The sequence below is a fragment of the Oculina patagonica genome, chromosome 10 (assembly GCF_052425735.1).
Source record: "Oculina patagonica isolate OP01 chromosome 10, crgOcupat, whole genome shotgun sequence".
Lineage (NCBI taxonomy): Eukaryota > Metazoa > Cnidaria > Anthozoa > Scleractinia > Oculinidae > Oculina > Oculina patagonica.
In genome coordinates, this window is record NC_135767.1 from 8,611,167 (window position 1) to 8,638,885 (window position 27,719).

General features: G+C 39.4%; 2 protein-coding genes across 5 annotated transcripts; one reads left to right on the top strand and one right to left on the bottom strand.

The window, feature by feature from the left end:
• Positions 1-342: 342 nt before the first annotated feature.
• LOC144629322 (tRNA-dihydrouridine(20a/20b) synthase [NAD(P)+]-like) lies at positions 343-12,506 on the bottom strand. Of its 3 annotated transcripts, none has more exons than XM_078487559.1 (11): positions 12,364-12,506; positions 10,370-10,396; positions 9,059-9,153; positions 8,314-8,389; positions 7,326-7,367; positions 6,566-6,700; positions 5,822-5,936; positions 3,657-3,750; positions 3,118-3,203; positions 1,827-1,914; positions 343-1,297 (listed from the first exon to the last, which is right to left on the bottom strand). In XM_078487559.1, exons 1-11 carry the CDS (start codon positions 12,480-12,482, stop codon positions 1,233-1,235), a joined length of 942 nt encoding a protein of 313 aa, XP_078343685.1. In that variant the 5' UTR covers positions 12,483-12,506; the 3' UTR covers positions 343-1,232. The 3 variants fall into 3 exon arrangements, with proteins under 3 accessions (XP_078343685.1, XP_078343686.1, XP_078343687.1); XM_078487560.1 differs by having other exon boundaries at positions 10,378-10,396; positions 12,364-12,472; XM_078487561.1 differs by lacking the exons at positions 10,370-10,396; positions 12,364-12,506 and adding an exon at positions 9,544-10,334.
• Positions 12,507-12,534: 28 nt separating this feature from the next.
• Positions 12,535-27,530, top strand: LOC144629320 (mitogen-activated protein kinase 14-like). Of its 2 annotated transcripts, XM_078487555.1 has the most exons (13): positions 12,536-12,744; positions 15,247-15,376; positions 15,731-15,789; positions 16,892-17,003; positions 17,979-18,008; positions 18,100-18,147; positions 20,073-20,187; positions 20,736-20,807; positions 21,569-21,648; positions 22,746-22,824; positions 23,290-23,399; positions 24,688-24,754; positions 26,026-27,530. In XM_078487555.1, exons 1-13 carry the CDS (start codon positions 12,629-12,631, stop codon positions 26,091-26,093), a joined length of 1,086 nt encoding a protein of 361 aa, XP_078343681.1. In that variant the 5' UTR covers positions 12,536-12,628; the 3' UTR covers positions 26,094-27,530. The 2 variants fall into 2 exon arrangements, with proteins under 2 accessions (XP_078343682.1, XP_078343681.1); XM_078487556.1 differs by lacking the exons at positions 22,746-22,824; positions 23,290-23,399; positions 24,688-24,754; positions 26,026-27,530 and adding an exon at positions 25,590-25,977 and having other exon boundaries at positions 12,535-12,744; positions 21,569-21,706.
• The last annotated feature ends 189 nt before the right edge of the window (positions 27,531-27,719 follow it).

Sequence of the window (27,719 nt, forward strand, 5' to 3'; positions counted from 1 at the left end):
AAACTTCCCTCTTACCATACTCAACTGATAAGCATAGTAACCCCTGGTCTTCTGCTAGTGAATCACTCTCATCTCCAGAGCTGCTTGTACCTCTTAGCCAACAGAACCTGGGGCATGAGGAACAAGTGGCCCTGAGGTCACATGATTTAAATGGCCAGATTTTTAACAAAGAGAAATAAAATCTTAGTAGCCAATTAGATCAACCGTTTTAATTCCCTCTACAACAAAGAGGTTTCAAAACAGTTGATTTGATTTGCTAGATTTATATTCCCTTTGTTCAAGTAGTTATAAGTCTTAACTGGCAGTGGCCCACCCTTCCTGAAAAAAGAGGAAGAAACAAAATAAAACAATAAATAATATTTATTAGCATTAACACTTTGCAAATAATTATTCTGAAATTGTCTGTCATTCTTAAACCCCTCATTTCAGTGGTCTAACTTCGACAACAAAGGTCAACAAAGTTTTTCAAATTTTGTCATGAAAGGCATTGGTGAAGTCTTCTGTAGTCATTCAGGAACGGTGTAAAAAATACTCAAACTGCTGATTTCAATTTTACGGTCGTAAACTGCCATATTTCCATATTTTATAAGATAGCAACAAACATATATGAATGTTCCGTATAGCTTTTTAAAAATAATTGCACATATCTAAAACTCTGATTGGGTTTACCAAAAATAAGAAAAAAAAATCGCAGCAATGGATTTTTTTAAGGCAGGTACGTCTCCTTTGAGTTTCAATTGTCATGCAGTGCTTCTCGTAAGCAGGTGAAGCCGATCTCTTTTGTAGCCATTATTCATGTTGTCTCCCAATACATCATTTTGGGCAAACCTTCAGATTGAAAAAACACTCAAAGAGCCCTTGATTCTTTCTTGTCACCTTAGCACACATCATTTTCATGTCAGCATGACATCATAACTATGTCCTGTAATGTCGTTCACCAACTTCGCTTTCAAAACCAGGCACAATATTTTCTCAGGGATGGGAACCGAAACAAAATTTTGTTATTGTCCTTACGACTGTCACTGACCACATCCTAGTGTCAAAATCAATGATTTACAGAGAAGAGACATCTTGGCTGCGACACTGCCTGGCACATGTCGTTATTATCCATCTGTTCCACTCGCAATCTTGTTTTGCTATCCTTGCCACAGTAACTGTACCAAGTACCAGGGAATGGCAGTGTGTATTTCCCAATCACTCATTTTTTCTGTTTCTGTTCTAAATGTTGTAATTTAATGCTCGCTAAGATATTCCAGAACAGCAGCTGTGCTCTTGAGCTCACTAAACACTCTTCTTTCTGTAAAAAAAGACATAAGACTGGACTGTAAAATTGAATTCATACATACCGATAGTTATAGTTGATATATATTGCAAAGGAGCTGGGCCAGATGACACAAAATTTGGAGGGGGGGGGGGGGGTGAAAAGAAGAATATTGTTATTAAGTTTTCCAGTAGTGGGAAATGGTCATTTTCATCTTTGTCATTCTTGTGGTCATCATCATCATCATCACTATCATCAACATCATCACCATCATCATCATTATTATTGTTCTGATCCATCAGACCCACATCCATGGCCTAAAGAATTTTCACAAGACACAAGTCCTTCTTTGGCAGTGAGACCATGATTTAGCAAGTAAATTATTGTCGTAGTGAAACAAGAGAAAGCTACAATGGGTGAGCACATGTAACAAGACAGTGGGAAAATCTCTGAATTGCTTACACTTTCCCATAATTAAAAATGGCTGAAGTAATGTTGTAACACAGCACATGACGTTTGTTTGTTAACAAATAAGAAATGACAGCACAATGGTCCATATCCTTACCTGCTTTGGTAGTGACCTTCTCTAACATATACATCAAATGATGATGAAAACAGGTAAATGGAGTGCCAATAGAAAGAGCAATATCCACCTGCAATATCATAATAAACAGCAAAATAATCAGAAAAAATCTGAGAATAATTTTTGTCCTTTTATTTCATTTAAAATTTTTATTATAAAAATAACTTAACGTAAAATGAACAGGGTTGGACAGCTAAATTTCCTGACTGGACTCAAAACTATCCAGGTGAGGGGAGGATTCTCATACACAAGTGACAGAACTGGTTGTCAGATCCTCTATGGTAAAAGTTTTTAGCTTGCCTGTGCTAAGAATGTTAAAACCTAAAATGACCACTGTTACTTATCAGAAATTCAAAAACTCATTAATAATTCATAAGCCCATCAACCTATCAACTGGTCGATATTACGTCACGTGGATCGACTTTATATTGTTAAAACCTCTTCCTTATTAGTATGCGGTGTTTTATCAGATATAAAGTCACTGCACGTGATTTATGAATATTAATTAGCAACACATCATCTGAAACAACAAATGGTGGTGAATATTTAATGTTCTTTACACACGCAGTACATTTACTTTTGTACAAAATTAATAGTACAGTTGTTAAATACAGACTCAGAAAAATTCTGTACGTTTTACCATTCTCTTTGCACACTTCTTCGGCAAATTTAATCTGCCAAGAGTTCAATGACTCAGCCGTCGTACTGGTTATGTCAGTGTCCAAGCATTGCACTTTAGAGTTGTCAGTTCTGAAGGCGCAAGGCTCGATTGCTGGACTTCGGTTTTTCCTACCATTCTGCCATTCTCGAAAAATTTTCAAGGACCACTTTGTCGCTGCCTATGTTGACTTTGGGGTAGCACTTTCTAATAATTTCCTCTCTTCCTCGGCATTTTTAGGCTTCCGAAAAGCCCTGGAAGTGGACGCCATGTCCTCTTCGTTCAGTTCAAAACACGTGTGAGATTTGATTTTCTTGCATACTTATTTTCTACGTAATATTTTTTTCGTATGCTAATTTCCAACGCCACAGAGGCATCGATGATATGAACTCTATTGGGACACGCTTATTTAGGAATGTCTTTGAAGCCGTTCAATAAACTCGCAGATCGTGCTTCATCAAGTCTAAAACACTCGGCTGCGCCTCGTGTTTTAAACTTGATAAAGCACTCCTGCTTGTTTATTAAACATTACATGACTGTTAGTTCTTTAACATTTTGGTCTCTCTTAGGCTCTTAGGGCAAAAAATTTTTCTTTCAAAATTTCCTAAAACTTACCCAGTCTGCCACACACTGTCGAGAGGTACAGTTGTATCCTGCGTACATGGCTGGGTTGTTTAATATTCCCCTGGCAGCCATCACACCTGTGGTTTAGGAAATAGGAATAATTACTTAACTTTCAACATTATCTCGCATTATAGGCCTGCACTTCATGCAGAGAGCTACATGGTATAATCTGCATGGGGCCTATGGCCCATCAGGCCGGAGCTTACCCTGGTTTCCGTAGCATGAAGTGACAAGGAGTACAGGTATTTTTACTCCCCCCTGTATGGGATGCTAGTCCATCACAGGGTTACCCCCAGCATTAAATTCACCGTTACCAATTAATACACATGGGTGAAGAGAGGCACTATGAGAGTAAAGTGTCTTGCCCAAGAACGCAGTGACCCAGGCCAGTGCTCACACCCGGACAGCTCGATCCAGAGTCAAGCGAGCTAACCATTAGGCAACCGAGCCTCCCACTGAAAAATTATGCCCCATATTTTGTCTCTCTACTGCAAACAATCAATGCTCTTTAAAATGTTTAAAAAAAATACCATTAACTCCAGTTTGTTCATGGACATTTCTGATGTCTGATTCAGACTTGATATCACCATTGGCCACCACAGGGATCGACAAACTTTCTTTAACCTGAAATTATGAAATGACACAATACTGAGCCTGATAAGAGAAGATTATTGAAAGAGTGGCATTTATCCACAGACTTATAATAAAAATAATTTAATTTTGTATAGCATAGTAAACAGTAACAAACAAAAGTTCTGCTTGAGAGCATTAATTTGAATGGTCACACACTAGGGTTCATCCACAGACTTAAAAGTTAGAACCACCTTGTACAGCATAATAAACAGTACCACATGAAAGTACTGCTCAATAGCTTTCATTTGAATTGTTGCATACTAAGGTTTCATCCACAGACATATAAATTACTGTAAGTTGCTGCAGAACCACCTTACACAACTCCATAACCACATAAAAAATTCTGCTCTGCTGCCAGGCACTAAGATGTTTAGCCTGTTCCAGGCGTTCGGTTCGTTGGGAAGCGCGAAAAACGGCGAGCGAAAAAAATAAGGGGAGGGGGGCGGGGAGGAGGGCGAGCGAGAGAACGCCTGTGAGCATTCATAACAAAAGGTCTTTCCGCCCACTTCTAGACCTCCGACAGGGCCCGGGTAACATGAGCGCAGACATTGAAGCTTGTGGTTTTCAGTTGTCAGTTTCAATCAGATTTCTGACAGATTTCCCGGTAAATATTATTTCTCAAGTTCTTCCACGTTGGGAAATGCATTTTATCGTCTGCGTTTAAATGTCTGCACTCGGAGTCTTCTGCAAGCGAATTCGCCGAATTGTCAGTCCGCCCTTCAACGTGTTGCAGGTTTTGTCAAAAAATGTTAAGTGCCAGGGGAACAAGGTACCGAGAGTTTCTTTATTTAATTCGGTTTCAAGCAAAGATTTAGTTGGGTTTTCTGGAGCCGAGAGTCTGGTGTTGGCCGACCTCGCAAGTTCTTTTGGACATGAACTGAATCCCAACCCACGTTTTCCTGAAATTTGCTGTTTAACCTGCGCAAGAACACTTGCAAGAACTCATGCCAGCGTTCAAAAATTATTCTCGGGGATTGTCGAAAGAGAAACGTCTTAAAAGCGGCAAGTGAATGCAAGATCGCCGACGGGAGAAACTCCCTCCGCGAAGCGTTCACACACTTCAGAAAATGAATCTACAAGTAAGTAGATCGCGGCGCTGCTTGGCTCCGGGTGTAAGCTATTTTGGACCAGATTGATTTAGCAATGAATATTGACGTGGAACTAACTGTTATCAAGATGAGTTTTACCGCTACTGTTTACAAATATTTTCGAGGCCGTTTGAATTCGCCCGGAATTTTCTCGTTGCTGTTTTACGCTTTTCAGTTTCTGAATGTTTTAGCTTATGTTGTTTTGATTGTCTGCTGGCTAAAGCCTGTTTGAATTCCTGGCTGAGAGTTTCGAGGAATAAATAGCAATTTGTCAATAATACAAGCATTTACAAATTTATCTTTTTGACGGACCGCATTCGACTTCACTTGTAACGTGTTGTTTTAATATTTATTTTAAAACTAGAAAGTGCTTTATCGCATGTATATTTATTTTAGCGAAGCTTTGGTTATTGTATTTACTGAAAAGCAATTATCGTTGAAACTGTGTCATTTTGATTTAGCGTCGACATAACACGTGGAAACAGTTGAAATATCAGACTCTTTCCAAAACCGGTTGGAAGTATACCGAAAAACTTCTCCTTCATAGACCAAATTAAACAGTCTTCCTGTTCTTTGCGAAGACTTTCAACCAGAAAATCCTTCAGTGCAATGTTTACTGCTGAGTTGAACTCTGTGTGACCGTCACTCGCCGCAGCCATATCTCATTTCACTTCAAGATGAAGGACGCTTGAGTGTTGACAAAAGGTGTCAAAATTGACCAATCAGAGGGTATACCAGAATCTGGTATACCGGAACTAGCTTTTGTTAAAAATGCTCACAGGCGTTCTCTCGCCCCCGCCTTAGTCCCCTCCCCATTTTTTCGCTCGCCGCTCCTCGCGCCGCTTCCCAACTAACCGAACGCCTGGAACAGGCTATAAGATGTTGAGAGTCAGTCAAAGTACATTATTTTTTACAATTCTGCACCCTTTCAATGACAGTCCTGAATGTAATCATGATCATTTTTTATTCAGTACCAATCTAATAGCGTCCCAGTTGGCTGGTTCACCTCTCTGTCTGGTTGTTCTGCCATGCACAGTTATCCATGCCACGCCAGCTTTTTCAGCTTGTTGACAAAGCTGTACTGTTTTCCTAACAAAAATAAGTAAAAATTTGTCAAGCCTGTACACTTTGTCAAACATTTCATTGTAAATCCTAACTTGGGATTCACAAAAAGAGTTTGCTAGTGAACTGTTATGGTATTGGCTTAACAAAATGCTGAGGGGTAACCCTGTGATGGACTAGCATCCCATTCAGGGGAAGTAGCAATTCTTAAGTTACCTGAGGAGCATTTTTACAAGTAAAGTTTTTTTTGCTAAGCCTTTCCCGCAGAAAATTACTGCTTCCAATGAGGTCAGCTACTAGCTTTGCAAGGAAATACTGAAATCATTGCTTGAAATGTTGTCAGAACACTCCGAAAAAATTTCCTTGCATGTATTTGCTATGTAACTTCCCAGGTGGCCGAGGTTCTGTTAGTTACGTATCAACAGTCTATTATGTGGGAAAATCTTATCTAAAAATAACTTTACTTGTGAAAACACTGTTTCACAGATGCAGTATGGAGGTTGCATGCTCCAGGTAATAGGCTCCTGTACTCACTTCATGCTACAGAAAGTGAAACAAGCTTCAGTAATAGGTTCATAAAGACTTAACTTTTTTGTGATTAACAAACAAGTGTAAGAGGTTATTTTTAAAACAAACTGAAAAATATTTCAGTGTACCTTGTATCATCATGAATTCTGATCTTGATTGACACAGGGAGACCAGGAACTCTAGCCACAGTCTGTCTAACAATGTCTTTTATTAATGCTGGGGATTTGATCAATTTTGCACCATAACCCTCTTGCATGGCCCACCTAAAATAGATCAAAATGCACAACGTACCATCATTTGGTAGACTCTCACACTCAAAATGGTTCAACTTATATTTAAAAGCTGTTTGGTTAATATTAATTTACACTTCCTGTAAGGGGACACCCTTGGAACAAGAAAGAGTGTCCACTTAGGAGAGGTGTCTGGTTATACAGTAGCAGGTTAACTAATGAACATAGTTTTTGTATGTGGGTGGTACCATGATGAAGCGTCGCTTATGAAGGTGTCTGCACGTATAAGATGCGACTGTTAGCAGAGGTTTTACTGTAGTTTTAAAATACTTAATAATATAAATAACCTAACAGATAGTGGCACAGGTTTATATTACTTCCTTGCAAGCTATGAATCACAATCAATTATGTCTTGTTCCAGAAAATATCCATACCCCTCTCACGGAAGGTTTTTTGGTTTGAATCCCCCCACCCGTCTGGAAATTCCAGTCAAGCCCCATACTTTAGTTTAGAAATTTTAGTTTTTGAGGCCCCCACCCACTCGGAATTTCCAATGACCTTCCATGGGGTGGGTATGGATATTTTCTGGAACTGCACAATCTTGAACAAATGAACTGCTTTTACCCTGATTATAAAAATAGACTATGCAGACAATCACCTTTGAGGGCAGCCACAATTAAGATCAACACCATCAACAAACCTTGGAGAGAAAAAGTAATGTTTGTTTTTTAATCGAACAACTTAAGGTTACATGCCTTGCCCAAAAACACAACACAAGTTAAAGGTACCAGCCCTAGGGGGAAGTACTTAAGTATGTGTAGGGTGGGCATGTGCCGCCTGGATCTCCAAAGTAGCACTCCGTTTTAGAAAGAATTTGCATCCAAAAATTAATGATACCCTATTCTAGAAACAGTTCAATTTTTCAACACCCTGTTTTGGCTGCTGATAATTTGAAACATTTGTGCCTTCAAATATCATACCCCGTTATTGAAATTGTCTCTAAAGAGGATACCTTGTTCTAGATCAGGAGCTGTTGGGCAGCACATACCTGTATAGGTATTTTGGGAGAGTACCAGCTGACTCAACTCCCCGGGAAGGGGGGGGGGGGCACTTCCTATAAATGGGCTAATGGGGATGTGCCGCTGGATAAACTGGACTGACTATAATGGGGTCGCCATTTCAAGCATTTTTTATAGGGTGACTAGAATGGGGTCACACTTTTCCGGGATTTTGAGAGTACGAAAATCTGGCAAGTTGTGATTTATGAATGGATGTATTCGCCGAAAAAAATGTTACCGTATTTATTGCTGTTGTTCAATATTTGACAAACAGCTCCCAGAAAGTGACTAAGTTGGGGTCGTAAAAATTAAATTTACCCAAAAGTGACTAAGATGGGGTCTATAATTGGCCATAGAATAATGGGGTAGGGGTTCTGAGAGGCCAGCGGCACATACCCAACAAAAATTTACCCAAGTACCCCCCCCCCCCCCGGGCTCAACTCTAGCCTAGAATATATTTGATCAATACAGATTCCAACCAAACACACCAATATGACTCATTAACAATATCAACCATTGCCATTGATTTCTTGTATTTTTTTCTGAGTGCTAATACAAGTACATGTAAAAGGCACTCATTCAACTTACAGGGCTACAATTTCAGCAGCATCAGCAAACTCCTTTGGGTTACTAGCAGCAAACTGGACAACCAACGGACGATCGCCTACGTGTGCAATATAAAAATAATGGATGATATACATGTATTTCTAAATTTAAAGAACATATAATTTTCAGTTTCAGGTGCAAAGCTGACAAGAATACAAGCACTGGTTAGAAATGAACAAATAACACAGTTTAAAAGCTCACGTTTTTAGTGTTGTTTGCAGTTAGAACTGAAATTTGTTATCATCTAAGTTTGTAAAACACAGCTAGTCCTCTTTGTCTACGTCAGGACATACACTCACAAACAAGAGTCTTAGTGTACATAATGAACTGTACATCTTTGATAAGTTAGAACTTAGCTAGCAGAGCCCCAAAATCGAATTTAGAAAACGTAAGCTGCGCACCATATGATAATCCAATAGACTAGTGCACACTGATAGTGTGAGCAAATTTCTTCGCCAGACTTCTTTTTTTGCACAAGTTTTTGGTGCAGGTTTTGATGTACATTTCTTCACTGGTAATGTTATAAAATGGAACATGCTTTTAGTTGTGCACTATCAAGTCGTGCTGCACTTGGGAAGTTTGGAGAGCACTCAAGAAGCTCTTGGCTATCTTTCTTGCTCTCCAAACTTCCCACATGCACCATTACTCGATAGTGCTCGCTAAAGCATGAACCAATCGTTAGTTTTTTTATATAATGATTATTTATCACTATCATATATACCGGTACCTGAGTTAGTAGTGAATTCCATGTCTCTGGCCTTAATAGACTTAACAAATGAGTCTGAGATAATCATTGGAGTGTAAGCCAAGTCACATCCATACCTGCGTTAAATAATTTAATAAAGTAACCTCAGCCTTAACATGAATATGTTGTGGTTCAATAAAATTTTACTTTGGTACAATTTGGTGTTTTCCTTGCTTTTATATTCATTACAATATCATTTTTACCATACACCAAAACAAAGGAAATACCAAATTGTACCAAGGGTTTGCTGCCTTTGCAATGACATCTGCAAATGGTAATTGATATTCTAGTCTTTATGGATAAGGATGATAATCTGTAGGCCCCTGTCTCTTGCATCTTCAATGTCACAGTCAGCAGGGGACGTAAAAGAACCAAATGGGATACACTTTTTGTAAATCCTGCAAAATATTATGCAATGCTATCAAATTTTTCCCTATTTCTTTCTGTAAACTATGAACAGTACCTACCGGTATTTATTTTTGCAATCTGTCGAGTGTGAGCGAAAAAAACTGACTGCACATAGTCTACAGTTTCTGCCACCTTGGGAATTCCACTCCTGCCCTCTTTTCTCCTGCCTCTCATAGAGTTCTGCCCCCTTTACTCTCAGCCTCCTGTCCCCTCCTCCCCCTCCCACATAGAAGATCAGGCATTTTGCCTTCCTTTCTTGACGGCAGTGGTATTTTGCAGAATACAAAACACAGAATGATGGTCAGCGGTATATTGTGTGAAACATGTGTTTTTTTGTGGGTTACCTTCACCCTGGTTTGCTTGCGGTTAGCTTCAACCCGGTTTGCTTGCAGTTAGCTTTTACTCCGGTTGCTTGCAGTTAGCTTTCACCCCGGTTTGCTCGTGGTTAGCTTTTATTGGTTGGTTAGGGCATTATACTATCACCATTCTGTCATTCCGCCACCCTTGTGAGAAAGCATTTCTTTGTCTCATGGAACAGCATGTTTTACGTTAGGTGCTTCATGTATGATATCAGTTTATCATATACCGGTACATGTATGATGGACCTACCTATTTCACGGTCTATACCGACCATTCTGCCTTCTGCATTCTACGTTCCGCAAAATACCCCTGCCGTTTTCTTGATGCTTTTTAAATTTAGCGTTATAATTCTTAAAATATTTGGCAAGATTTCCGAACAGGACCCTACATTAATTATGCATACAATTTTCTGACTGATTCGTTCTTTTCATGATTGCTGTTTATGTATAGTGATGTAGTATGAAATAGTTGCATACATAATTAATGTAGGGGGCTGTGCAGAAATCTTTCCAAATATTTTATTACCTTCTCACCAAAGTCCGAAAAGGGAGCCTGAAATTGTAAAGAACAAAAAAAATTCATAACCACAGAAAGCTGTCTATGCAAAACTGTCTATGCAAAGTTGGCGTTTTCATGAAATCAGGAGATTCCAAATTTTTGTTTCCAGGAGAACAGCAAATATTCTGTTATGAAACTTTGATTTCCTGATGGAAATTAACAAATAAAGAAGCCTCGACTGTGCTCTGTTCTGTTGTAAAGCACGCAGGAAGCGGCTAGAGCACGAAAGAAGTGTAGGGTGAAACGCGAGCCGTAGGCGAGTGTTTCTCCCTACTTCTTGAGTGCTCTAGTCGCTTCCTAAGTGCTTTACAACAGAACAGAGCACAGTCGAGGCTTCTTTATTTGTTTTATAATTAAGAAATTCATTAATTTCCCCACGAATTCGCGCAATTATTTTCAAAACAAACTTTTTTCAAGCGAATAGAAGTGGCGTCAGCGTACATCTGTACTCTGATAAAGTACGCAACAATTAGCCAATCACAAAACTTGTTAGAATGGTTAAAAGATTTTGATTGGTTGAATAAGACATCAGCTGTCAACAGCTGTCAAACCATCAAGTTTGAAACCATCAAAGTTCAGAAATCTACAAGCTGAAAACGTCAAGTGGAATCCGAATTTTAACACGAGTCCTTGAAGTTCTTAGGACTTTTAGTACAACACAGGATAGAAAAGTAGACTGTTCAGTGAAAACCGACTGAATTCTGGCCCATGAAAACTTGCACGTTGTTAACTTGACAACTAGAAAAACAAACTGCTCAAAGCTTGTGGCTGGTACTTCACAAAATGCGGCCGTACGGCGTGTTTCGCGAATCATTTACAACCATCGGATTCAAGGGAAAAAATAGAGTCGGCTGCTGTGGTTGCTGTGACCTTCCATTCATCGCACTGGAAAGGATATAGGAACAGGATTGTCTTCCTGAATTGCATTGGAGGTTTTTAATTTCTGGACGTCTGCTTCTGGAATGACAGGTCAACTTGTGTTCGATGTTTTCTTTGTTTTCGCGCTTGTTCAATTTTTTCTAACTTTGCAGCAGCTTGTTTGAAGCTTGAAATTCAACCCCTTTTGCAATAAAAATTCCTAGGTTTAGGGGTGAATTGTTTAGGTGTCTCTCGATAGCGTTGCGAAATCCAAGAAGCGATGACCTCGAGTAAAGTTCACCGTCTTTTGTTCGAGCTTCGGCGTAGAATTTACCGAGGTTGTTGTCTAGCTTCTTTGTTGGTCATTTTGTGAAGGCTTTTGGCAATTTTTCTTTCACGGCACCAATCTGTTTTGTTTTTATTCAGTATGTGATAAGTCTGAGTTGTGTGTGTATTCGCTAGCTAATTTAGTTTTCTGTTTTTTGAATTGCTGTTTGTTTGTTTTGTTTTTTTTACACGAAAATGTAGCTGTGCGTGTTTTTAAATAATGTGAAACTCATATTAAAAAACTCAGATAGCACATTTTGTACTATCTTTCGTGTTTTTCGTTTCTGCTTTCGTTATAATGTCTTCAATTTCGGCCTTTAGTTGTCTACAAATCTTTGGTTGGTTGTTTTGTTGTTAAGCTTACTTTAATTCCGGCTCGGTGTTTTTTCCGTAACTTGTACCGAAATTTCACTTTCTATCGCCGTGCAATTTGTGCTGTTAGGAACAGGACGTTTTAAATTAACTGACGCTAAAAGCTCGTTTTCATTCTCGTTTATCAGGTCAAAGAAGATGTCAGGGTCAAGACAAAACCCGAGAAAGACGTTCGGGAATAGTGGTCGGCCATATTGGGTCGATGACGTGACATTTCCTCCATACATCTGGACTCTGATAAAGTACACTGTTTCAGCCAATCAGAGCGCGCGTTATATGAAAACTTAATTATAATTACCAATAATCGCGGCTATGCAAGAAATGTACATGGTCTACATGCAGTGTACAAGATGTTCAATTTAGTTTCAATTGCACACTAACTGAAAAATTTATGAAGCACTTACTTTGAATATCTGACCATTGGCGCACATATCCGCACAATTTCTTTCTCCTCAAACAGTTCTAAAGGCTTCTTAAACGTAAAAACACTCTCCTCCTCGCTTTCCTCCTCTGCGTCCACCATGTTGAAAATTACCCAGCATACACTTTATGCATCGAAGATGCGCAGTGCGTGACAAAATTTGAGCGTCGTGCGCACTTCCTTCGCTCTATCACAAGTGTTTAGTCTTGGCGAGCAGAAAAGCTCTTAGAAACAATCTAGAAGCCATTATGGCTGATCTTCCGCCAGGATACTATAGAACAGAGCTGAATAGAACCGTCTGGGAAGTGCCTGAGAAGTATAAAGATCTCAGTCCCATTGGAACCGGTGCCTACGGTCAAGTATGGTAAGTGGTTTTTGGAGGAGTGTTCCGATCAGGTTCTTGTGCACGCTTTTATACAAAATCTGTTGTGCGATTTGTAGCTTGTTTCGTTTATTGTGTTAAACGTGATCCGGATTTCCGCCGAAATAGTTTTCCCCCGGCTGTTCTCCATTGCAAGAACAGGAATCTCGAAGGGCGAATCACTAAATTCTGGTAAAATTTGAAGCCTCAATCCTCGATTAAGTTCATCTCAGCCAGGCGTTCATGTAGTGTTAATGAATCGCCAACTCTATCTTTTATAGTCTTTATACTTGTAGCAATACAATACATGTAAGCTACACTGTACCTTATTTCTAATATAAAAGGGCTCTTGCTGCATTGATTTGAAATTTGTGTAGCAGATAGTAAATAATTAAACATTAATTAATCAAAGAAATTATTTTATCATGACAAGTGCAATCGGACAGACTGATATCAGCGACCTTCAGATTTGACTATGAGTACGAGATCGAGTATGAGTAGGACTTTGGAATTTCGTCACAATTGTATCCCCCAAACTATAACTCCTCCCTGTTGCTGACTAACACATAAATAAATGTTAGGGATAAGATTGGTGTGATAAGTGATTATATGAGGCACACGAACTTGGTTTGAAAACTCGTACTCGTACTCAATCTCGTACTCAATCTTGTACTTGTAGTCCAATCTGAAGGTCACTAATTAGGATAATAGAGCTCGATTAGCTCTGTTGTCATCGAAGGGAAATGTAAGATCATGAACAGTCCCTTCATTTTTTGCTCTGAAATCATTTTACCATTGTGTAGAGCCACAACATCAGCTAAATAATTAACAGTACCCAAAGACATGCCAATAGAACCGAAGTGGAGGTGAATAGTGGTGGATATTTACTAAGCCGCGAAGCTGCAAGGCAAATATCCACCACATTCACTGACACTGAGGAGAAAAATTGTTTTAGTATATACCACACAAGTTGAATAACTTGCGGACCAAAACATCACTTTCGGTAAACAAAGCGACGCACCAAGGCAGTTTGTTTTTCTTTAGCTGCTCGGAGGTGAAGAGTACTTTGCTTATCACCTCCAATCAGCGAGCACAAAAAGCAGTATTCACTTGTGTGTTATATACTCATTTCTATTGCTTCATGCCTCATTTTAAATTACAGCAATCTTCAAGGAGTTCTGGTAAGCTGTTTAGGGGTTGCTGGGTATTCTACAATAATTTATTATTGTCCGCTGTCTTAGATTACAGCAAGGAATTCTGGGGAGAGGATAAAACTACTCTGACTGGGCAGGTGGGGATTCTTACACCATGCACCACCCCTCACACCTCATCCAGAAACGTTGTGTCCTCTTCCTAGATTTCTCTAGTCTCCCATGCCTGTGAGGGAGACTAAGATTTCTCAAGGTGGCTACAAGATCAAAATATGTTAGTCAAATGACTAACATATTTCCTACTAAGACACCATCTTGGTTAGACAAAACAAAATTGTGGTCAGACAGATTTTTATTTATCGTTGCCGTAAAATGATAAATGATCAAAAAATTGTCCGGACATTTTGTCCGACCACACTTGAGATTTTGTCGGACATGAGCCAATTTTGGTCAGCCAATGTCTGATGACCGACTGTTATTTGCAGCCCTGTATCAGTGCAAAAAAAAACCTGACTGTTCATTATCTAGTGATCCCTTAATCATAAAAGAGAACGCTTGAAGACATGTGGGCATTTCATTCTTGTCCCCAGAGCTGCTTGCTCCTCTTAGCTGGCCAGAGCTTGGAGCACAAGGAACAAGTGGCTCTAGAGACACATGATTTGATTGGCTAGATTTTTAACAAAGAGGATTTAGATCGAGCTAATAAAATCAACTGTAGTAAAATCCCTTACAACATAGGGAGATTAAAATGGTTTGTTTTATTTGCTAAATTTGAATTTCCTTTGTTGAAGATCCAGTCAATCAAAAGATGTGTCCCCAGAGCCACTTGTTCCTCATGCCCCAGGCTTTGCCAGCTAATTGGGACAAGTGTCTCTGGGGACGAGAATGGTAGGCATTTGTAACTCAATTCCCTCTATGACTCATGCCTGCATCGGATCGTGGTAGTTTTTTCCAATAAAACAATTCCGACTTGGCATTATGCTGAATATAACTTCAGTAACTATGATTCCCTGAGGCATGTCTCATAGAAGGAACTTGGTTTAACATTGTGTAAATATATTATTTTCAACAGTCAAGTGCATTTTTATCATTAAATGAGAAATTAAAGGGATCTATTCAAGCTAGACTATACACTGTACATGTCCTATTACGGCTCTGATCATTGGAACTATAACTACAAATTTCTTGATTTTGATTGGTTCTGTGTGTGCCTATTTGTTGTGTAATTGGCACACAATCTTGTGGGTGTCAACTTTCAGATGTCTGATTTCAACTTTTTACAACTGGGTACCTGTAATTGGACACCCATGCCATCCATGCATCAGTCACTTGTTGTTTACTTATTATACTGCAGCTCTGCAACAAATACAGCCACAGGAGAACAAGTGGCAATCAAGAAACTATCCCGACCTTTCCAGACAACAATGCATGCCAAGAGGTCCTTTCGAGAACTGAAACTTCTACGTCATATGAATCATGAGAATGTAAGAACTGTGAAAACTGATATTATGGTTAAGCCGTATTGTGTTGTTCCAGAAAATATCTGTACCCCTCTCATGGAATGCTTTTTTGCCTTGAATCCCTTTCCTTAAAAAACTGTTTTTTGAAACCCCACCATGTAAAAATCTCCATTGATATTTTCTGGAACTGCACACTAAGTTACACATCGGAATATGTTTATTAGAGAACTTGACATGCTGTGATAAATTTGCTGCTTGCTTCCAAAGTTGGATACACTGCTCACACATGGGCAATACAGTTGTATATATATCTGGATTAATAATTTTAGTGTTTTGCCGTTTTCAAAGATGATCTTGCTACTTATTTTTATTTGCTAGGTTATTGGTTTACTTGATGTCTTCACTCCTGACACATCATTTGACCAATTTCAAGATGTGTAAGTAAAAGCAGTTGTACCACAGATTATTATATCTGCAGATTAGGTCCTTAGTTGTTCAAAGGATAAATAATACAGTCTGGACAATATTAGCCTGCGAGCAGGCTCTCTATTCGGGGGCAACGTGAATCTCCTTCTTCGAGAGCGCCAAAGGCGCGATCCCGCAAGTGCCGAAGACGCGAGTTTCGGCGTGCGAAGCGAGCCGCTGGGCGAGCGAGCGAGCCCGCGGGCAAATCTCAATTTTGCCCGCGGGCTCGCTTCGCACGCTGAAACTCGCGCCTTCGGCACTCGCGGGATCGCGCCTTCGGCGCTCTCGAAGAAGGAGATTCACGTTGCCCCCGAATAGAGAGCCTGCTCGCAGGCTAGGACAATATGTAAACCACTGTTATAGTGGACAGTGTACCTGGTTTTGGAAATAATTTTAAGCTTATCCCCTGGATTGCTAGAGTAGTGATTTATCCATTAGAGAAAGGCTAATTATAATTTTCCAGTCTTTGAACAATAAGGGCCAATTCATATCCTATTTACCGTAACATGTCAAATTTCATGAGCGCTCTACTTCAAGAGACACGTTGACAGATACATATCACAACTGCACTTCTAAACAACTGTCCTGACAGTAATAAACATCCCAAATGCGGATACCAGTATTTATACCATGCCATAGAAAATACAGCCAATCAGAATACAGGAAAGCCGTTGTATATTCGACGGTATTCAACCCAACCTTCCCATCGTGCGCTGCGATCTTATTCTCGATGAAATTTAGTGAGCGTATTTTCTATGGCATGGTATAAAATAGTTACACAACACTTTCTCGTGGTATACTATGGAATATCCCACTTGTCACTTGTATTTTCTTCGTATACACACTCGCCTAAAGGCTCGTGTGTATACCGAGAAAATACAAGTGACTCGTGGGATATTCCATAGTATACCACTTGAAAGCGTTGCATAACTAGTATTTAAAGTATCCAATCCATAATTTATTTGAACACAGAAAAAATAGAGGATCATTAACAGGCAACTCACCAAAGAACAATAGCCTAGACAATATTTCAAGTTTTTTAAAAATAATTTTTTTTTCCTTTCTGGACTGCAGATACATGGTGACTGCTCTTATGGGAGCTGATCTCAACAGCATTCTCAAGTGCCAGAAACTCACAGATGAACATGTGCAGTTTCTTGTCTATCAGATATTAAGAGGACTTAAGGTACATTAGACTATGCTCAGAATATTGAATCTTGCAACTAATTGATATTCATGTTCTGTATAGTTCAAACCTCATAAACATCGATAACAACCATAATAAGGAAACAAGAAGCTGCAAACATCTTTTACTTGGGCCTTCTAAAACTCATTAATAATTCATCAAGTTGAAACAAAGAAAATCATTACCATGAAAGAGGTTTTGATACCCGGTCTTAATTAGCATAGATTTGTACGATTTTATTTCTCTGTTTACTTCATAGTTTTTGTTTGATTGAAAAGATATATCTAACACTCAAACATTGTTTCATCGGCTATCCAAACACCTCGAATTTTGTAAAAAAATACTTCGCTGCGCATCAAATTTTCAACTCTCTTCTCGGTGTTTGGATAAAATTAAAAAAAAAAATAAATAAATGGGAATTTACAGTGGGATCTTCCACTAGGTGGCTCTTCTTGATCTCACTGATTCCAGATCGAATTGGAATTTGGAAGTGTTGGTTTTTGTGGAGGGAGGAAAACCGGAGAACCCGGAGAAAAACCCTCGGAGCAAGGACGAGAACCAACAACAAACTCAACCCACATATGGTACCGGGCCGGAATCGAACCCGGGCCACATTGGTGGGAGGCGAGCGCTCTCACCAATCTCACCATTGGATAGCCCAATGAAACACAGTCTGTCTCTTGTTTTACATCTTACAGTACATGTCTCGCACTTTGTGACTAACCTTTTGCCCCAGGCATCTTTTGTCGGAATATAAATCACAAGACAATCTGTATACAGATACAGAATGAAGGTGCTGGAGCAGATCACATACAACTAAATCTTAGTATCAAGTATTGGCCCATCCTTATCAGGGCAATAGTCACACAAAAAAAGAATGCGGCCACAAACTTGACTCGACGTAGCCTGAGTTACTATCATGGTAGGTACAGTGCCACTTTAAGATTCTTAAATTTGGTGTCTGTTTTGTTGCAGTACGTCCATTCAGCTGGAGTTATTCACAGGGTAAGTGGTGTAGTAATGAGAAGTAGAGTAACCCATCATTATAATCATGGCAAACTGTTGTCTCATGCATTGTTTTTCCATTGTACTTTAGGATCTGAAGCCAAGCAATATTGCTGTCAATGAAGATTGTGAGTTGAAGGTAAAAGCTCGACCACATTTGATGTCAGTAGTTTAGCAGTCTAGTGTTTGAGCTTGCTCTACACCATTAAATTTGTCCTTTCCAAGACACGTTTTTAATAAACTGTGCTGCGCAGTTCTTACTCTGTACGGGGTTTATTTTTCGTCGTTTTGTCGGTGACCAGACGCAGACCTCCACTCGGTCAAGGTTCAGGTCACGCGATGTTTAGAAGCTACAAATCAGTAACAAATGGAAACATTTTCTTATTTTCTGTATTTAAAAAGAATGTTTAGTGTGAAATATTCGATTTTGAAGCGTTTGACTCATGGAAAACACTAAATTTCCATGCTTTCAAAGAGAAATATAATTCAGCCGGCCAGAATCTGTGAATAAATACCATTACGTTGGTGTAAAAGAATGTGCTGACATGACAAGTTTCACTTTCGATCGGCTGGAGCTCAAGTCACGTAATGTTTTAAAGCTATTATAAGCTACCTTTCAAATCTTTGCGAATCCTTTGGACTTTACTAAACAAATTTATTGCAAAGTATTTCTCTTTTAAGGGTAATCTATTTTTTTTTTTGGGCCTGTGTCATTGAAAGGATTTTAGAGATAAAAAGAAAAATTCCCTTCACAAACATGCCCTGACTTGTACCGCTTACGTCATTCGGTATGCTAGGGAAGTTCTAAAAACAGCTTCAGCGTCCGCGCGTGGGAATTCGGCCAGAATTTGCATATAAGAAAAATTATTAATCGCGGCTAGAACAAGTCAACCATGAAATGTCACACAAAGTTTGTCAGACGCTGCATTTTTACAACCGCCTATTGTAATACGAAAACCGAAATGGGGTCAAATAAATTTTGAACTGTTGAAGAGGTTCAAAAATAGTACTAACTTTATAGAAACTGCGAAACATTGTCATTGGGCCAGTTTTCAGTTTTATGTAAATAAGGAATACTGTCGAAATTCTCGCAGATACTTACGTTCCTGGCGTGAAGCCAGACGTTCTTATGAATTGATCTTACAGACCCAGGGGCAGTAGTTGTAAACTTTCGCCCGAAAAATCCCGTCGTCCCGATAAGCAATTTTTTGGTTTCACGGATCAGGATCGTGGGAATTAAATTTGGCCAGCATATAGCATAAGCATATAAGAAAAATATTTAATTGCGGATGGAACTAGTCAACCATTAAATGTCACACAAGGTGTTTTCTTACCATTTTGTTTGTCAGTCGCAACATTGTATGCCGCAGATAAAGGGGATGGGGGGAGGGTGCATTTTTTATTTCCCCCCACATGGCTCCCCTAGAGTGGTCACGTGACCAGCGCAGTTTTAAGCTCTACGAGCTTCTTGTTATTCTTGCAGTGCTTCTCTTCACCCAGGAGTATATTAAATAGGTCCCACTACATTGTTAGGGCAAACTGCTAAATTTACTGGCCAGGGGTTTTTTCAGCCCCCTCCCCCCACTAAAAAAAATTGAAAGTTATAAGCAAATCTTAATTTTTGCCTGCCCTGGGTTGCATGCTTGTCTTAGCTTTAATACCTTCTAAGTGATTTAGGCAGTAGATGACTAGTCTGGGACCTTGTTCATTAATAGGCAACTGAGAGTGGAAAGTTACTTGACTGGCAGAAAAATCTGATTGTCCCTGACTATCTTCCCTATCTGGCTATGGAGTTTTGCTGACTGTGTGATCCAACGTGGCCCATGAGCAGAAAATTAATATTTGTTTACAAGTTTGTTTTCTCTAAACAGTCAGATTTAATGGTTCGGGAAGCAGCTCCCAAGGTTTCACATGAATGGCTTGCCCCTCTCACGACAACAGTAGAACAAGCAATAGGTACAATGCTCCTCGCCCCTAAAACAATATTTGCCAACTGCTACACCAGAGGACCAGTAGAATTACAAGCTTACAAGAGCTAATAATATGTATCTGAATCTTTGTTAGATTCTTGACTTTGGCCTGGCAAGGATGGCTGAAGAAGAAATGACAGGCTATGTTGCAACGAGATGGTACAGAGCACCAGAAATCATGCTAAACTGGATGCACTACAACCAAACAGGTTTGTACTATACAGTAGTTTTAATTCTGAGGCAGCAGAGCAGAACGTTTTGAAATGTAGCGGGGGGCAGGGCACAATGACACACCCCTACTTAATTTTCCCAAAATGTCTTTTTGCTTTCGTTGAAAGTCCTACAATATATTATTTTGCCAAGAACAATCCTGATAACAATTTGTGAAAAGATTATGAGACTGAATATCTTGATGAACCAATTTATGCTGTGCCAATGATACTTTCGGCATTCTTTTGAAACGTGGGGGGATTGAGCGCCTCAAAATTTTTGTTTGGGGGGACTACAGCCTCACCCCCATCCCCCCTGCTCCGCCGCCTATGGAATTAAATTGATTTTAAAACTGTTTGAAAATACTAACTCAAGTCATACCCAAATGAGAATAATGGATAAATTTATTATCCCATATCTAACTTGACCCAAAAACATAACTTTGAACTGTGTTTTGTGTTGTGTGCTTTTGTGTTCCTATTTCAGAAAAAATGGTAAGGTCAGTCAAAATGCACTATAATAATTATTATTTTTGTCTTCTTTGCAGTGGATATTTGGTCTGTTGGATGTATCATGGCTGAACTTTTGACATCAAAGACACTGTTTCCTGGCAATGATCATATCCTTTGAAGTCACTTAGTGATAGTGATGTTGAGGGAGGGGGGAGTTATCTGACAGAGTGCAAGGTGTAAGGGTCTATTATAGGGGGTTGTTCAGTACACAGATGCCATATTTTTTTAATCCTAGACCGCAAATTTCTTTTATTTTTTCCCGAAGGCTTAGACCACCATGAATTTCTTGACCGTAAACCGCCAGACAATAAAGAATTTTCCTGCCAGCCGACACTCGAAATTGGCTAAGTCTGCCAGACCACCAAAGTATAATAGACCCGCTGGTGTGGTAGCTTGTACAGAGCCTCCAAATGTTGTGTGGTACTTTTAAGTCAACTCCAGAGCCTCCTTTGTGTTTAATTCACTTTTTTATATAGTGTAAGGGATTGGGAGGGGTGCTTAATTAATATAACTAAAAAAAAAGTTTTTACCAAATGAATGCAGACTTTTTATAGTGTTAGGAGATCAGATCTGTGTCACAGACAAAAGAGTCAATTTTTATTTTTGGTTTAGCTAGTTCTTTTTATTTCAAGCTGACTTTAGAAATGTATTTTTTGGTGGTACCCATTGTCACAGTGTGGAGCAACTGCAACAGTTTGAAATTAAACACCTTTTAACTCTAAAAGGTGCAATAGACATGAGGAAAATGCCATATAGTTCTCCTTTCTTCTCCCCCCCCCCCCCCCCCTTTTCCCCTGGTAAAAAGTTATTTTGCATGTTGTAAAAATTCATGTAATAAATTGTGTTGTTTGACTTTGACTGTATAAAAATATTGATCAACTAACGCGGATAATGCAGCTGGTCGGAAAGCCAGATGACGAATTCCTGTCAAAAATTAGCAGCGATTCTGTAAGTATGGATCCCAGATTGATTCTGATAAAAAAATGTTGCATTGTAATGTTTTACAGTCCTAGGCTTGAGAGTACATGACTTGTAACATAACTTCTTACTAATAACCATACACAAATCTTGCCATTAATGTTAGTTCTGAGAATGTCAGGGGCTACATCAAGTGGTACATCCCTAAATGAAGAGTTTCCTGACTACAGAAGAGTTTCCTGACTACAGAATTTCCTGTGTTATTTTCTGGGATAGCCTTTTTCTAGAGGTCTCTACTATAGAAGTGCTAAAAAAGCATGTACCATAAACAAACAAATGGGGAATTAATTAATTATTAATAATTAATTAGTCAAGTAAATTATTTAGCACCTCTATCTGTTGTCAAAACAATGCTTAGCTTGTTTAATTGAGGACCTAGCCAACTCCATTGTTATAATGATGTTTTTGGACAGACACTTTGGAACGAGGTAAAGTTTATTGATCGTGACCCACACTGGTACAAACGCAGGGTCAAAGAGGCAATTCACATAAGACTTCACCCTAATAATATCAACAGGGATAATGGAATTGAAATTCCTGAAGCATGGATGCCCACGATCAAAAAACACAACAACAGGAGAACTGTACGACAGCGGACCGCTGAGGGAACAACAGGACACAGAAACAGCGAGGATCGAAATGCACCAATCACAGCTGTTGAAAACCAACCAATCACAGCGCAGCAGTGTGCTTTATAAGTTCACACACAAACAGTCGACCTTATCGCCTGATGAAGACTAGCAGTGTGCAGTCGAAACGTCACGATCTCTATCACGCGTGACTACGTCGTGAGACAAACGAAAAATAATTTATTATTATACTCTACCACGATGAATAACCACAACATTTTTTAAGACACTGTATTGTCACAGTAGCCGCAAATTGCCTGGGGAACCTGACGAGAATGCTGAGTGGCTCCAGCAATGGACTAGCATCCTATGCAGCCTGGGGGAGTAGAAATACACCTTGTCGCTTCATGTTACTGAAACTGTAGTCAAGTGCTAACCTGGGAAACCACCTTGGCTTGGAAACCAACTTTTTGTTCTTATTGATGTGTGTTTTTACAGGCAAGAAGCTACATAGCATCAATGCCAAGTTTCAAGAAGAGACCTTTCTCAGAGGTTTTTCTTTATGCAAACCCGCAGGGTGAGTATTTGCAAACAGGGTCTAGCATTAAACAAAATGGAACCCAAACTTGGTTCATTTCAGTCATATTCTGCATGTAAATGGCACAGTGTATTTAAAATTATCACCTTGTCTGGTCTTAAAATAGAAGCATTGGGATAAATGCCTTTAGTTATTGATAGGGTTTGAAATGCTATTCCAAGAAAACCAAAATAATTGTTTATCATTCTTGTGCCTTTGCTTATTCCTTGTGTGTTTCTTTTGACTGTATCATCTATCGACTTTATTGATCTCAAATATTATATTATATATACATATATAATATAATAAAAAAAGTGGTGGTATTATAAAAAAAAGAAAAGGACCAAAAAGGAATTGCGCGAACAGGAAATAAGGAGGTCTAGTTGCTTAAATTTTATGTCTTAGACGAAAGATGGAGAAGTCTGAGACTGAAAAGCCTGTCTGAATGTTTGTTCTCTATTTTAGCTGTGGATCTATTGGAGAAGATGTTAGATCTTGACACAGACAAAAGACTCACGGCTGAACAAGCCCTAGCACATCCCTACCTGGCTACCTACGCTGACCCAGATGATGAGGTAATCCTAGGTGAAAATGTTATAATTATGCAAATGAGGGATAAACGACGATGGAATGGGCCCAGGGAGGAAAAATACTTTCTGCGAAGGTTTCATTGCCAGCCCATCTTGCGGCTCGTGGCTTGGACTCTCACCAAGCAAGCTTTTGTTGCTTCACATTTGTTTATTTGCATCAATAGCTGGGAAGAGAACGAGACTGCTTACAGGCTTGTTCACCATCCACATTCTTCTTACTTTTTCATACATTTTCTTCAACTCACCTTGAGAGAATTTTGGTTTTCTATCTGGACATTTTTCTAAGATGATCGACTTCTTCTTTCTTCTTTCTCATTACTTTCTTTCTCCAGAACAGGCAAAACTGGTTATTACCAGAAACAGACTAAAGAAAGAAAGAGATGTTGAGGGTATAGACAACTCTTGACAGGCACCCAAAGGACTGTAATTTAGTGCACACCATAACGTGACAATTGTCTGTAAATACTTATTCTGAAAATTTCACCAATACTTCAGCCAGTGCATCTTGTAACAGGGAGAGTCTGTGATTTCAGGAGTTGTTTTCTACAAAATTAATCTTCTGTTCCTGTTAGGCCTTTAGCTACTGCATGTTCTTAGTAGCAAGTAGTCCAGCCCCTGAACCCTCCCTTAAAGCACCCCAGTCAGCCATGCCTTTGTTTTTGTTTACAAACGAGAGTTTCGGTATTATATTAGAGAGGTTAGGCATGACGTTAACGGCAGACGGCAAACAGCAAAGACAACTTTTGATTTTGAGTTCTTTTCTCCTAATCCGTAAATAGCACAAAAAATGGAATAACGTCTCCTACTATTCATTGCAAATACAAATTAATTCACTCTACTGTACACACAACTAAAGAGAGATGGCAAAAGTTTCATTTTTGCCGTTTGCCGTAAACGTCATGCTTATCTCTCTATTTTTTCGCGGAGCATGTATAAACAAAAGAGATCACTGGGATTCCACTACTAAAAGTAATTAAACAAACTTTCAGTAACACAACTTACAGCAATGCAATAAGATTTCACTTTGCCGTACAGCTTTCATAATTTCGATGGCATCGAAAATGGTGGAGGCTGACTACGCTCCTTTAAGGGTTAAAACCAGAAGTTGAACTCTCTCTTCTCGCATTTGGGTTCAACCCCTACAGAAGCAGAAGGGAGAGTTAGTGAATGGGCTAAGTAGCGAGCTGTTTAGACACAGACATGGAGTTAAAGGTAGTGTACTGTTAAACCCAGTCCTGCAGTTACTCAATTTTATCGTTGTTTCTTTGAACAGCCAACTTGCGAGCCTTTTGATGAAGTACAGTTCGAAGCCAAGGATTGGCCAACAGATAAATGGAGAGGTGAGGCACTGTATTCCACTATTTCTGCTTGTGTATTCCAGGTGTATTGTATATGAACTTACTTTTATCATTAAGTTCGGAATCAAACACAATCAAAAGTGACAGGAGTTAAAATTATTACATTTCCAGTAGCGGACCAAGACCTTCACGTAAATAGGGAAATGGGGGCCCTGATCTTCCAGACCATGGAAAAAGAGGGAGGCCTGCTCTCAAAAATAATTTTTCTCGGTCCTGCAGGCCGGTTTGGTCTAAAAATAAGGTACCCTCCCCTAGATCCGCCACTGATTACATATTTCTTACTTTACTGCAAACTTTCATGCACTGTCATTCATTTTCGTTGGCTCCCTGAATACTAGCCTGTTCCATGCTCTCGGTAGTTATGGGAGAGCAAGTATTAAAGCCTGGTTCTCATATGATCGTCCCGATCGTCTCTGTCGCTTCTGTCGCTTCAAAAAGTTTGCTTGCTCCAATCACGTCAGACTTTGCAAACGACAGAAGCGACAGAGACGATCGGGGCGATCATATGAGAACCAGCCTTAAAAGCGGGTGAGCAAGGAAAAAATGAGGTGCGACGAAGGCGTTCCCCTCGTTTTTTCCTTCCTCTCCCACGTTTTTCGCTTTCCCCTTCAACTACCTAGAGCCTGGAACAGGCTACCTGAATACTGAATGAGATGTAAGATCGGCATGGTGTCTCTGATTGGCTGTTGTTACTCGCAGGCAGAAATTTGTAACCAAGCAACAACCAATCAGAAACACTACACGATCCCTGTAGAGCTACGTCATCAGCATGGAATTTTCAGGTCGAATTTCTAATGTTTCTCAAGCATCTTTAAAGGCCTGGCTAAACTAGGAAACATTGTTGCCGAAACATTGTTGCGGACGTAACTGTTTCCCAGTTTGGCCGCGCGAGAAACATATGTTGCGAAAAACAAATTTTGCTTCACGGAAACAAAAATTGGTTTTGCTTCAAGTCAAAAACATTTTTGCTTCACAGACACAGATTTTGCTTCTGAAACATATGTTGCCCAGTTTAGCCACCATGGAAGCAATGTTGACTAGCTTATACGCATGCTTGACAATTTGTTTCTGGAAGGTTGTTACCTAGTTTAGTCACCCGGGCAGCAAAACATTTTCCTTGCTTCCCGCTAATTTAGCCACCTAGGAAACATGACAAGGAACAATGTTTCCGCAACAATGTTTCCTAGTTTAGCCAGGCCTTAACGTTTTAACTTCTGAATCAATATTATCTGCTTTCATTTTCTTTTCTTCAGAATTGGTTTATAAAGAAATCCTAGATTTTCAGACGAAGAAGGACGAGGAAAGCATGCATTTGGGCTGAAGAATGACCATCCACTAAACTCTTAGAACATACTTTGTAAAATATTTTCAACATTCTTAACTGTTGTAGCTTTAACAAGAATCTAATGAGAGCTTTGTGCTCAGTTAAGCGTGGACAATTTACCAAGCCAGAGAAAAACTTAGAGCTTGGAGAAAAAGGAAGAAATATCGTTTCATTGTGGTTACAAAATAATGTTCTTATTTGTTACCGAACTGAAAAGAGAATTATTTTTATTGTTATTTTGAAAAGTCTTCGCGTAACCAATCTGTCGAATGACTGTTTTCGGCGGTTAATACTCGAGTACTACCCGAGGACGCTCCGACTTTCATTAGCCAATCAGAAATACACACGAGGACTCCGAAATTTGACAGGTCCTGTCAGTTATTGTGTTACTAAGGAACTTTTCTAAAGAATACGCGGGTTCAATTCTCGAGATGGGTTTTCGATCATAACGGAGCCTTCTCCCAGAAAGAGATCTTGATTTATTGTACTAAAATATTCTGAAAAAGATGATTCTTGCTTTTCTAAAGCTCTGTTCATACCTAGATAGAAGTTTGTATATACATTCTGTCTTTTGTCCACTTGTGAACGATTAAAAACGGTTCATTGTTTTCACTGTTAAAGTATTTTCTAAAACGGGTTACTGTAAAAATATCGGTGACATTTGCCTATGTGTGGACAACAAAAATGAAATACAGTCGAAGCTCTCGTAAGCAGACACCCTCGGGACGCGAAAAAAGTGTCCGTAACTGGAGCTGGCCGCTTACGAGAATGGTTCTCGCAAGCGGCCACTAGAGGTGTAGGGGATAAATGGCCGCTTACGGGAGCTTGCCCAGCTAAAAATAACCGGACAGACGTGGATGACGAAAACACAAGCACTGAAATATGGTACTGTAATTACTGTAAAATCATTGTGACGAACGGTGATGTGAAGTTCATTGATAAAAATAAGATAAAGAGGTTGTAAATAGGATTTTTGGGGGGTTGTCCGCTTACGGGAGCTTAAAAACAAAGAAAAAGTCTAAATCGTAATCTCTGAAAGTGTCCGCGGCCGCTTACGGGAATGTCCGCTTACGAGAATGTAAAAATACAGTGTTTGTATGGGAGTTAAAACGGAGTTTGCAACAAGGCGGCCGTGAGTAGAGCTGTCCGCTTACGAGAGTGTCCGTTCAGAGAGCTTCGACTGTATTTTCAAAGCAATCTCAAAACCAGCTCACTGCGTATCGAAAATAGACTACATAGTGTAACACAATGAATTTTTATACCCTGTAAGTGTCAAGTGTAGACTGGTACTGGTATGGAGAAATTAGATTTTGGTCACTTGGACTGAACTAAAGAATTCGTTGTCAGCAAGCGATTAAAATCTAGTGTTAGGTTTTTAAAATTTAGGGTTGAGTGCGAAGGAATGTTTTTAGTAAATAAAAAGTAGTTAAAAGATTAAGGACTCTAGTATTGTTGTTCAGTGATATTCGGTTATTTCTTTTTTTCATTCACATTTTTCGTTTACAATTATGTACAAAACATAAGATCAAAGGTCTCTTTGAGACCACCTTCGGGACAACCCTGAGATGGACTAGCATCTCATCGAGGGAGGAGTAGAAATACTCCTAGTCGCTTCATGCTACG

Excerpts from the sequence above, each read along its gene's own strand:
- LOC144629322 (XM_078487559.1), bottom strand. The coding sequence starts at position 12,482 with ATGGTGGACGCAGAGGAGGAAAGCGAGGAGGAGAGTGTTTTTACGTTT. Across the intron at positions 9,154-10,369 it reads TTTCGGACTTTGGTGAGAAG|GTATGGATGTGACTTGGCTT; the intron begins GTAATAAAATAT and ends TATTTAACGCAG. Across the intron at positions 1,298-1,826 it reads GAAGGTCACTACCAAAGCAG|AAAGAAGAGTGTTTAGTGAG; the intron begins GTAAGGATATGG and ends CTTTTTTTACAG.
- LOC144629320 (XM_078487555.1), top strand. The coding sequence starts at position 12,629 with ATGGCTGATCTTCCGCCAGGATACTATAGAACAGAGCTGAATAGAACC. Across the intron at positions 12,745-15,246 it reads GGTGCCTACGGTCAAGTATG|CTCTGCAACAAATACAGCCA; the intron begins GTAAGTGGTTTT and ends ATTATACTGCAG. Across the intron at positions 21,649-22,745 it reads CAAAAATTAGCAGCGATTCT|GCAAGAAGCTACATAGCATC; the intron begins GTAAGTATGGAT and ends GTGTTTTTACAG.